Raw genomic sequence first — 11,290 nt, forward strand, 5'->3', positions numbered from 1 at the left:
CAATAAAAGAATAAGGAGTTTCTCTCATGTGTTGCTTTTTAGTTAAAGGAGGAATTAACACATCAGTTAAATTGTATAACCAAACAAATTATAACAATTAATACATCTCATCTTTAATTTGCCAACATGTCAATAATCACAATTCCAAGAAAATTAAAACCCAACAAAAAACAGCGACAAATGATCGATTAGATTTTAGCTGGTTCTATGTCTCTTCCAATAACATATATTTTCATGAACAAATCCTTTATTTTGTATTGTTTATGACTTTGAAATTTAGAATTATATATTAAGCGGAACATTGATTTCGACGGAATAGTTCCTAGCGTATTGAGCTTCGATTGAGAGTGTATCCTGCTTTTTTAAGAGAAAACAAGTGTGGCTGGGTTGTCTTTACTTCAATCCATTACTTCAATCTGATGCTTGTCCTCCATATAATAAAATATGAATTTATTATGTGTATTAAGGTTTGTAACGTGAATTCTTCTTATATAAAAACATAATCATGAGATTTGACTACCTTTTGTTTGTTTTTTATATTTATATATTTTTTGCGTGTTTTGTAGTTCCAACTCTGCTTTTTGATCGTATTTATACATTATTTTCCATGAACTGGCTGGACGACCTGCTTCTTGGTCGTTTGGTGACGAGAATGTAAGCAAAGTAAACTTAATGATGTATATTAAAATGGTAGAGAGAAGTGTCACTCGTGTTATACCATTCCCTGTTCTGTTTAGTGCTTTCAAATGGATTAGGATTAACAATATTAGCTTTGCTTAATGTGTCGTTTGATACTCTTAATTATTGATTTTGTGTTTAAATACTATTTTCTTTGGCCAAATTAAAAATGTTTTTTTCTGAATTATATTTAGTTGATGACTCGAATAGATTCGTTAGATTATTTACTTTACAATAGTTTGGTAGAGCAAACATGGCAGAATCTCACACATGAATTAATTCTTCAAGATTTCAGTGTCCTTCCTATCCTTATTGATTCATATTTGCAAGTTTACTGCAATTCATTTTTTGGTATGTCCTTCAAGTCACAACTCACTACGGTAAGATCAGACAGTTCAAAATCGAATTTCTTCTCTCATGAAACCAGAATAACCGTTCATGGAGGATGGGTTAAGTCTCTGGTTCAACTCACGTCCTTAGGAAGTTGTACTGTGTTTTCTTCTTGCTTAGGTCTTCTGTACTTATTTTTGTTTTCATTAGTTTGTCAAATTAGAGTAAAAAACAAGGATATCGTAGATGTAAAAAAGGTTTTCCCCTAATATATTTTATATTCTAACAAAAGAAAAGCAAAGTAAATTGCACTATATTATAAATTGAAATTATAATAGACAACTCACCGTAATTTAGATGGATTTGGTTTCTAAAGACAATTCACAATTGATACCTTCTTGGTTTTACACGGTAGTTATATTTTTGGGAGTTGAGAGGAATAGTTTTGGAAGAAAAAAATGGAATTTCTGTTAAGTCAAAATCTCTGTATGCATAAGAGAAGGATGATGAAGGTGTTAATATTACTCGCGGTGGAGAACGGAGGAGCATAAACCTGATTACCTGAGTGGAACACTTAACGTTGAGTACTTCATTAAGAAGGTAAATTTTTGTTCTCTTTTTCATTTAGAAAATAGCGTTGAGTCAAAATGATTCCATGTATATACAGTTTCGTCATTTTAAATTTTTATATGAAGGTGAAAGTCTGTTTATGATTTATTTGTGTTTGATTGTGGTAGTTAAAAGGTTTTGTTTGGATTAACAAAGCTTCAAAATATAAGAATGAAATTAATAAACTTTGCTGCATCCTAGCCAAGGTTTATATTTGAAAATTTGGTATATAAGTTTGTCAGAAACTAACTTATCAACATTTTTTCAAAGTCTGTTTAACTTGATACATATATATAGTGCTATTTCTTGATATATATATATATATATATATAGTGCTATTTTACAGCCAATGCTTATTTTCTGGTATATAGCTTGCTTTATATATAAATTTTTGTTAGAAAATAATTTATTAATAAATTATGTAGACAACTTATCATTGTTATATCAAAGACTTAAATTTCTTATAAGTAATGAACTGGTTGGACAATTGTTTTGTCATGTAGATATTGAAATCTCTAAAAAAGGATTTTGGAATGAGAAATATATGAATGAATTTTACAATCTAAAAATATGAGTATAAGTAAAATTATAAAAATGAGCAAATACAAAATACTAAATTCTAAAAACATTAAAAAATTTAACTACTCATACTTACATTACATCAAACAAAATAAGCTTAGAAATCTATCCCGCCGTGTAGCACGGGTATTTACCTAGTTTATTATAAAAATGCCATAACCTCGGATTCATTTTTACCCCCCAACAAACAAATTATAAATCATGCAGTATGATCGTAGTCCGTAGAGCTCTTCCAACGAATGAGTTTTGGATTTATTTTCAACACACGAAATTGTAAATCCTGTCTACGAAAAAGTCTACTCATTTTGTTTGATCTATTTTAACTTTTTATCAAAATTCAAAACATTAAAAAAAGAGGATAACAGAAAAGAATGAGATATTTTATGTTTTTTTAACTTTTTTTTGTTTGCCGTCATGAAAATGTTTTTCAACAGAAAAATCCCTGTTACCAAGAAAAATTTTAAATTCATTATTATCTAAAAACCAAAAATATTAAGAAAAATAAGTCAATAAATAATTGAATAGGTCCAAGTCGGACAAAAAAAAGATGGACCCGACCCTGTCAGCAGTTCTTGGTTACTCTTCATTCATCCTCTAAAAACCGTATAAAATATCGTTCAACGTGACTCCGCAGTTGCAAACTCAGAGAGGTCAGAGAGAGCCACTCTCTTTAATTTGATTTCTTTCCATTTTTTTCCCTTTTGTTTCTTTCTTTTCTCACCGAATCTCTCAAGTCGGTCATTTAGCAAAATACAATAGGGTTTTACATTAAAACAAATTACGACTTCGCAACAAAAAAACAGTCTGGGCTCTCTCTCTCTATCTCTATATCTCAACCTTTGTTTTTGTTCTCCTTTCTCGTTTACAGAGGTTTGAGATACAGAGGTTTGTAAAGACTAAAGAGTGAATCTTTAATTCATTTACGGTGAGTTTCTCTGTTCTCTCTTCTCTCTTTGATGATTAATGGCGGTTTCGCTCATTTCTTATCCATTGGATAAGAAAAAGAGGAGTTATTTGTGAATTCTTGTAGATTGCATTATAACTTCAAGTTCTTAGTGATTTGTTACCATTTGCTTCTTTTAACTCTTTAACTGAAAACAGAGTCTCTCTGGTTGACCAAATCAACACATCACAATCATGAATCACACTTATTGATACATATATCTCACACATATCCGAATCTTTATTTTCCTGTAGCAGCAACATGTCTTGTCCCCGTCACTAATTGAGTGCACCGCATAGTTCAGTTTGTGTTTGTGGTGTTAAATTAAAGCTGGATTCATTTTTTTTATTTTCATTGTAGAAGATGGTTACCTTCGGGAAGAAGCTCAAGGAACGGAGTATTCAAGAATGGCAAGGGTAATTTCTTGATATACTATTCGAAACAGTACTAATGTTTGTGCTTACTAATGTGAATCATGGTCTCTCTCTCTTTCTCTTGTAGATATTACATCAATTACAAACTGATGAAGAAGAAAGTGAAACAGTACAGTCGCCAGATAGAAGGAGGGAATCTTGAACGTCGCCATGTTCTTAAAGATTTCTCTAGGATGCTTGATAATCAGGTAACTACAAGTTTTAATAAGACAAAAGTAGTGTGGAGCTTTTTGTAATTTGCTAGTTCGGATGTGAATGCATTAATACTAGATCGAGAAGATAGCTCTATTCATGCTGGAGCAACAAGGGTTGCTTTCAAGTAGGCTACAGAGACTAAGGGAGTCGCATGATGCTCTCCAAGAGCAGCCTGATATATCTCTTGTATCTAATCTTAAGGAGGAGTACAGAGCTGTTGGACAAGATCTTCTCAAGCTTCTGTTTTTCGTTGAGATGAATGCTATTGGTATCCGTAAGATACTGAAGAAGTTTGATAAACGACTTGGTTATAGATTCACAAACTATTATGTCAAGACTCGTGCTAACCATCCTTATTCTGAACTTCAGCAAGTCTTTAGACATGTGGTAAGTAAAAGTCTTATTTGCAACTGTATTGATCACTCTCTTGATCTAAGCTTAACTTTGATTATAAATGTTGATATATAGGGCCTTGGAGCTGTTGTTGGAGCTGTATCTCGTAACCTTCATGAGCTTCAAAACAACCAAGGAAGCTACTTATCGATTTATGATCAGCCAGTTCTTCCACTTCAGGATCCTGTTGTGGATTCAATTAGAGCAGCAGTGGATAGGCTGACACGGTCAACAAACTTTCTACACTTCATGGCTCAGCATGCGCTTATAATGCAAGAAGAGTTACCAAGTCCACAAGATGAGGAAGGGGAAGAAGAAGATGGGAGATATCACTTCATGTCTCTGTTGTTGAATTTGGTTAACACGTTTCTCTATATGGTCAATACATATATCATTGTGCCTACAGCAGATGACTATTCCATGAGTCTTGGTGCAGCAGCGACGGTGTGTGGTGTTGTAATTGGTGCTATGGCTGTAGCTCAGCTCTTCTCTTCAGTTTACTTCAGCGCTTGGTCCAATAGATCCTACTTCAAACCCCTCATATTCAGTAGCATTGTTCTCTTTATTGGGAACTTGTTATATGCGTTAGCTTTTGACCTCAACTCAATAGCAGTTCTCTTGATTGGTCGGCTATTCTGTGGGTAAGTCTCTTTAGACTTCAAACTGCTCATATTATGAGTTCTTAAGTGATTAATCATATTGTATTGTTCAGGTTGGGATCGGCAAGAGCAGTGAACAGGAGATATATAAGTGACTGTGTACCGTTAAAGATCAGGATGCAGGCTTCAGCGGGGTTTGTTAGTGCAAGTGCTCTAGGAATGGCGTGTGGTCCAGCACTTGCTGGTCTATTGCAAGTCAGATTCAAGATATATAAAGTTACATTTAACCAAGATACATTGCCTGGTTGGGTTATGGCTATAGCTTGGCTTATGTACTTAGTCTGGTTAGCTATTTCATTTCGGGAGCCTGCACTTCAACCTGAGGAGATTCCTAAGACTTCAGAAGCGTCTAATAACTCTGGTATGTCTAGTCCCTAATTCCCTCTTTGGTAGACTGATAGATAGGAGTTATCAAAAACTGATTGTAGCGGTTTTGTTTGGTGTGAGTGATAGAAACAGTCCAAGATGTGAACCTGGAGAAAGGTATAAAACAACCATTGCTGATTACAGCAGAAGAAATAGAAGAACAAGCTGAAGATGAATGTGATGGAAGCGAAGAAGCTGCTGAAGATTCCCGTGCACCTGCAAACTCCATTGTAGCTGCGTATAGGTTACTTACACCTTCAGTAAAGGTATATAAAAACCTGAAACTTTAGAATTCACGTCTGAGATATGATTGTGCAATTATGATGATGAAATCTGATTGGTTTTCAGGTTCAATTACTGATATACTTCATGCTCAAGTATGCAATGGAGATTCTTCTCTCTGAATCTAGTGTCATTACAACTTACTACTTTGGTTGGTCCACGAGCTCAGTTGCCATATTCTTGTTTTGTCTTGGTCTCACGGTTCTTCCAGTTAACCTCGTCGTTGGAAGCTACATAAGCAACATGTTCGAAGACCGGTAAGTGTTTTCTCTGTTTGCTGATTTCTTCTATCTCCTTGATGTGTCCCTAAAGTCACAAACTTTTATGTCACAGGCAAATCCTGTTGGTCTCGGAGATTATGGTCTGTGTAGGAATACTTCTCAGCTTCCATGTAGCTGTTCCTTACACTGTGCCACAATACGTTTGCTCAGGACTCATCATGTTTGTTTCTGCAGAAGTTCTTGAAGGTAAAAAGTAAAAAAGATTGATACTACTGTACTCAAAACTTCTATATAGATCAATCTAACTAACCCCATTTGTTGTTGTTTTATAGGTGTTAATCTATCGTTACTCTCGAGAGTAATGTCGTCGAGGTTATCAAGAGGGACTTATAACGGAGGTTTGCTTTCGACTGAGGCAGGCACGATCGCACGTGTGATTGCCGACGCGACGATCACGGTGGCGGGTTACTTAGGACGGGATATGCTTTTAAATGTCACTCTGCTTCCGTCTCTAGTCATTTGTGTTTTGTCCATCGTAGCTACTTGTTTTACTTATAACTCCATGTATTAGTGGTAAAATTTTTATCCCTTTAATAACAAAATCGTTACAATTTGAACCAAAAAAGTAGATGTCACACTAATAAAGGGTACGTTGACTAAAACATTAATGACATATCAAAAGGACCATTAGCCTGCGCTTTAGGCAAAAATTAATACAAAATCGGTCACGTGATTGGATAATTATTGTGTTATGGACCTCAAGCTCCTACTTTACTCTTCTCTTTGGTGGATCATCAGAATTAATTTCTATAAAGTCTTTGATATTTGTTTCTTTCTTCTTCTTATTATAATCACATCACCTGCTGTTTACATATTTTGACGATTTATTTCTGTGAAATATCATTTCGAAATGTAACAAAACTGTTCTTTTTTCAGAAGTTTCTTCGTTTGCTACTTTTTTTTCCTTGGTTTTTCTGTTTATTTTGTTGCGGTCATATAGTGGATGCCACACGGATTGTAATAACGCCAAGAAAAATCATAAATCATTGTAAACTTGTGATTTGGTTCGTTGAAAATGAAAGATGCCACTAGCAATTGTTCCTTGTTTTCCTTTTTTTCACTTTTTGTTATTTTTTATATATTGTGTTTCTCAAAGATATAATGCTTTATAATCTCCACATAATTTTGTCTCGTGATTCTTAATTACAAGTCTCCTCCAAACATATATATCATATATGCATGTATGGCTGACCAAAATCAACAAGTTGGTTTTAGTTAAGCAACGTTCAATGGTAGAATCTGACAGTAGATTCAGAATTTCATAAATTTGATTTATTATTATGCGACCATAAATCTCAATATATTTTATGTGACATATTTTGTTTAATTTGTGTTAATAGATGTGAGTATCCTAAGCTAACTTTCTTTTTGTTTCTGTCAATTATGCATTAAGGAAATTTATTTGAAGTCCGAAATGAAGATATACAAAACACTAACACAAACCACAAGTTTACAAGTTTTATTTATCTTTTCTAAAATTAATCAAACACTATATAAAAAAAAAAAAAAAAAAAAAAAAAATTTNAAAAAAAAAAAAAAAGCAATTTGTACCACCCAACATGTATACCTAAACACACCCATGTAGTGGAGTCAGGAGTGGATGATATATACATGGACACGTATAATATGGATAAACGCACACACATACATTCCATGTTTGATTGTGATGAGTGTAAAGACATTAATGATTAAAGTGTAGTGTAAACACGAGATGAAGAAGAATAAGAAGATATAATATTGACCAAGTCCAAAGCGCGTCGCCCTCGAGGTTCTACTTCTACGTGCATGATTCATGAAATGATGAAGTTGCCATCTACTTTCGCATTCGTTTGAAAGGATGTTACAAAACAAATGAAACATGATTAGCATTGAAGAAGAAAATCTTATAGTAAAATATTATTTCAGTTAGGAAGTCTCTTATTGCACAAGTGACTTAGTATATTTTAACAACAACCAAGAAAAAAAACAGACTAGTCCAATATATCGTTATAAGAAACATTAAAAAGTAGTAGGCCAAAAAAATTATATTTTCACTTGGACCCCATTTCATGGATATAATTTTACTGGTCATTGGTCAATAAAACATCTGGCCAACCATTTAATTCGTAAACTAATAAATCTCTTCGATTGCTTGTTTGTTTTTTCTTTACCAACATATTTTACAATTCTCATTACCATTACACTAATNTCATTCGTTTGAAAGGACGATGTTACAAAACAGATGAAACATGATTAGCATTAAGCAGTGTTCAAGCAGTGTTCAAGAAAGCGCTAGGCGGTATCTGAGCGGTGATCCAGCGCCTAGCGCCTAGAACGCCTAATCGGGGTCTAGACGGTTTTTAGGCGGGTTAGACGTTTACAACATAAAACATTATATATATAAAATTATGTATAAATATATGTTAGAAAAATAAAAATAAATATAAATTATATACAAAATTAAGAAAAATACATTTATTTAAGTTATATTAACAACATATAAACATTTATAATTACGTATATAGATATAAAACTTAATAATTTAAATATATATAGTTAAAAATCAAAAATAAATATTAAAATTAAATTAATGTAATTTTAAGCGGTTTAGACGGTTATGTAGGCGTCTGCTGAGCGCCTAGCGCCTAGACCGCTTTCTTGAACACTGGCATTAAGGAAGAAAATCTTATAGTAAAATATTATTTCAGTTAGGAAGTCTCTTGCACAAGTGATTTAGTATACTTAACAAAATAAAAAAAACATAGTCCAATATATCGTTATAAGAAATATTAAAAAGTAGTAGGCCAAAAAAAAAAAATTATATCTTGACTTGGACCCCATTTCATGGATATAATTTTATTGGTCATTGGTCAATAAACATCTGGCCAACTTTAAAAATTATAAACTAATAATCTCTTTGATTGCTTATTTGTGTTTCCTTTACCAACATATATATTACAATTCTCATTACTATCACACACACACACACACATTCACACTAATCAAATCGAAATAAATATACTAATATAAGCCAATAAAGCTATAGATAAGTCAACTCTGTTCAACCTTGAACGTGAGCATATACTTACCTAACAAACTATAATATTCTTTCTATATACATTATTGTTATTTTCTTATTTTAATAATTGACTATACTATTCATCAACTGAAGTTGAAGTCTTAAAATTGGTTAAGCTATTGAAGAAGAGTAGCAAAATTTTGGTATGAACTTTTCTTTTGATTGACTATGCATTGCAATTAGATTACGACAGCAAAATAATTTTCCTAAAGACCCAATTTCACACTTTTTTTTAAATCTCATTGACTTCAAACGTTCTCTCAAGTCACTCCTCCCTCTTTTCTCCGGACAAAAAAACAGAGGAACAGGGGAGAGAGAGAGAGAGAGAGAGAGGAAAAAAAAAAGGAAGAGATGAAGAATTCACACTTCATACAAGAAGCTTGCTTCAATGGCTGCTGTTCATCACCATTCTCATCTCATTCAGTATCTGAGAAACCAGAAGAGCTAGAGTTCTCAGTAATCACAACAGGAGCTTCTTTACTAACTCAAGACGCCAAATTCACGAGCCAAGAATCTCTTCCACGTCTCCGTACATCTTTCTACGATCTCATCACAGCTTTTCCAGATTACTTGCAGACGAATCAAGCCGATCATCTCCGATCTACTGATTACCAAAACCTCTCGTCCTCTCCACACGTGTTTGGTCAGCAACAACCTTTGTTCTCTTACTCCCAGTTTCCACAAGTCTCAGAATCAGAACCCGATTTGAATCCTTCTATACTTACCTTGTCTTGCAAGCAAGTAAGCTCCGGTAAAGAACTGATAACATTCGCGAGCGAAGAAGAATCTCAGTTTCAGTCGAGGATGAGGAGAAGACTCACGAGTTTTATGAATCTTGACGAATCCGAATATCACATGATTCTAACTCAAGACCGTTCCTCTGCTTTCAAGATTGTAGCAGAACTCTACTCTTTCAAAACAAATCCTAACCTTCTCACTGTCTACAACTACGAAGACGAAGCAGTTGAAGAAATGATCAGAATCTCAGAGAAAAAGGGTGTAAAGCCCGAATCAGCCGAGTTTTCGTGGCCAAGCACTGAGATTAACTCGGAGAAGTTGAAGAGAAGAATCACTAAAGGGAAGAGAAGAGGAGGCAAAAGAGGGCTCTTTGTGTTTCCACTTCAATCTCTAGTCACAGGAGCTTCGTATTCATACTCATGGATGAGTCTAGCTCACGAAAACGAATGGCATGTACTGCTAGACACCTCTGCTTTAGGTTCTAAAGACATGGAGACTTTAGGGCTTTCTCTGTTCCAACCAGATTTCCTCATCTGTTCTTTTACAGAGTTTTTAGGTCAAGACGATCCTTCTGGTTTCGGTTGCTTGTTCGTTAAGAAATCTATCTCTCCAGCTTTGTCGGAAGAGCCAACGAATCCGGCGAATCTCACGGCCGTAAAAGCAGAACCATCTCGGAAATGGAAAACAGAGTACTCTGAACAAAATGACCACGAGGACTACAAAGCGGCGTCTACTTCTGGCAATGAGATAATTGAAATCGAATCATCATCGAATGAACAAGATAATAAAGCAATGATTGAGTTTCGAGGATTGGATCACGCAGATTCTTTGGGACTAATACTAATCAGTAGAAGGTCAAAGTCGTTGACTTTATGGCTTATACGAGCCTTGATGACTCTGCAACATCCAGGCTCTCATGAAAAAGAGTTGCCTTTGGTTAAAATCTACGGACCAAAGACGGAACTAAGTCGAGGGTCGTCGATTTCGTTCAACGTTTTCGACTGGCAAGGCGAAAAGGTTGATCCTTTGGTGGTGGAGAGGCTTGCGGAGAGGGATAAGATTGGTTTGCGATGTGCGTATTTGCATAAGATTAGGATTGGGAACAAGAGAAGAAGTGATGAAGCTATGAGTTTGAGATTGTCGGTGGTGAGTGTTAGGTTAGGATTTATGATGAATTTTGAGGATGTTTTTAAGGTTTGGGAGTTTGTGTCGAGGTTCTTGGATGCTGATTTTGTTGAGAAAGAGAAGTGGAGAAAGAAAGCTCTTGAGAAAAAAACCAATGATTGATTTTATTGCGTTAATTTGGGAAACCGTATAATCTTAATCCGCATGGTTCAATTTTGTCACATATGGAATGGTTGAACATTTTCGGATTTGGATTTCGGTTTTAGGCACTAGCTAGATTTTTTTTCCTTTTGTTTTGGTTTAGTTTTGATTCATTTTGGTGGGTATATATTCAACTTGGTTTCGGTTTGGTTTGACAAAACCAAAATCAAAGGCACTTTCATTTTTCTTTTTTTTACTTTTAATAAAAGGTGAATAGATTAGTAACTTTTGGAAATTTGAATACGTTATTTATAAATGATATTGCAGAAATTATGTAACAAAATATTTAGCATATAAATCACACTCATATTAAACTGAGCTAAAATATCAAATACTATTTGCTGTCAATCAAAACGTGTCCAACAATGTATGTACACTGTACTTAAAGGTAGTACGGGTACGGGGTACCTTAATTTTGG

The 11,290-nt window shown here is 34.3% G+C and overlaps 2 protein-coding genes across 5 annotated transcripts; both read left to right on the plus strand.

Annotated features, from left to right (window-relative positions):
- LOC104731193 (SPX domain-containing membrane protein At4g22990) lies at positions 2,818-6,314 on the plus strand. Of its 4 annotated transcripts, none has more exons than XM_010450491.2 (10): positions 2,818-3,121; positions 3,500-3,555; positions 3,641-3,761; positions 3,844-4,155; positions 4,237-4,802; positions 4,874-5,181; positions 5,280-5,452; positions 5,535-5,725; positions 5,802-5,935; positions 6,022-6,314. In XM_010450491.2, exons 2-10 carry the CDS (start codon positions 3,503-3,505, stop codon positions 6,258-6,260), a joined length of 2,097 nt encoding a protein of 698 aa, XP_010448793.1. In that variant the 5' UTR covers positions 2,818-3,121; positions 3,500-3,502; the 3' UTR covers positions 6,261-6,314. The 4 variants fall into 4 exon arrangements, with proteins under 4 accessions (XP_010448793.1, XP_010448791.1, XP_010448792.1 ...); XM_010450489.2 differs by having other exon boundaries at positions 5,274-5,452; positions 6,022-6,260; XM_010450490.2 differs by having other exon boundaries at positions 2,824-3,121; positions 3,503-3,555; positions 5,274-5,452; positions 6,022-6,260.
- Positions 8,955-10,837, plus strand: LOC104731194 (molybdenum cofactor sulfurase-like). The gene has a single exon (XM_010450492.2). It carries the CDS (start codon positions 9,159-9,161, stop codon positions 10,830-10,832), a length of 1,674 nt encoding a protein of 557 aa, XP_010448794.1. The 5' UTR covers positions 8,955-9,158; the 3' UTR covers positions 10,833-10,837.

The sequence above is a fragment of the Camelina sativa genome, chromosome 12 (assembly GCF_000633955.1).
Source record: "Camelina sativa cultivar DH55 chromosome 12, Cs, whole genome shotgun sequence".
Lineage (NCBI taxonomy): Eukaryota > Viridiplantae > Streptophyta > Magnoliopsida > Brassicales > Brassicaceae > Camelina > Camelina sativa.

What these genes read in the sequence shown, in the direction of transcription:
- LOC104731193 (XM_010450489.2), top strand. Translation starts at nt 3,503, where the DNA reads ATGGTTACCTTCGGGAAGAAGCTCAAGGAACGGAGTATTCAAGAATGG. An exon ending in AGTATTCAAGAATGGCAAGG is followed by an intron (nt 3,556 to 3,640) that starts GTAATTTCTTGA and finishes TTTCTCTTGTAG; the next exon opens with ATATTACATCAATTACAAAC. An exon ending in TTCTGCAGAAGTTCTTGAAG is followed by an intron (nt 5,936 to 6,021) that starts GTAAAAAGTAAA and finishes GTTGTTTTATAG; the next exon opens with GTGTTAATCTATCGTTACTC.
- LOC104731194 (XM_010450492.2), top strand. Translation starts at nt 9,159, where the DNA reads ATGAAGAATTCACACTTCATACAAGAAGCTTGCTTCAATGGCTGCTGT.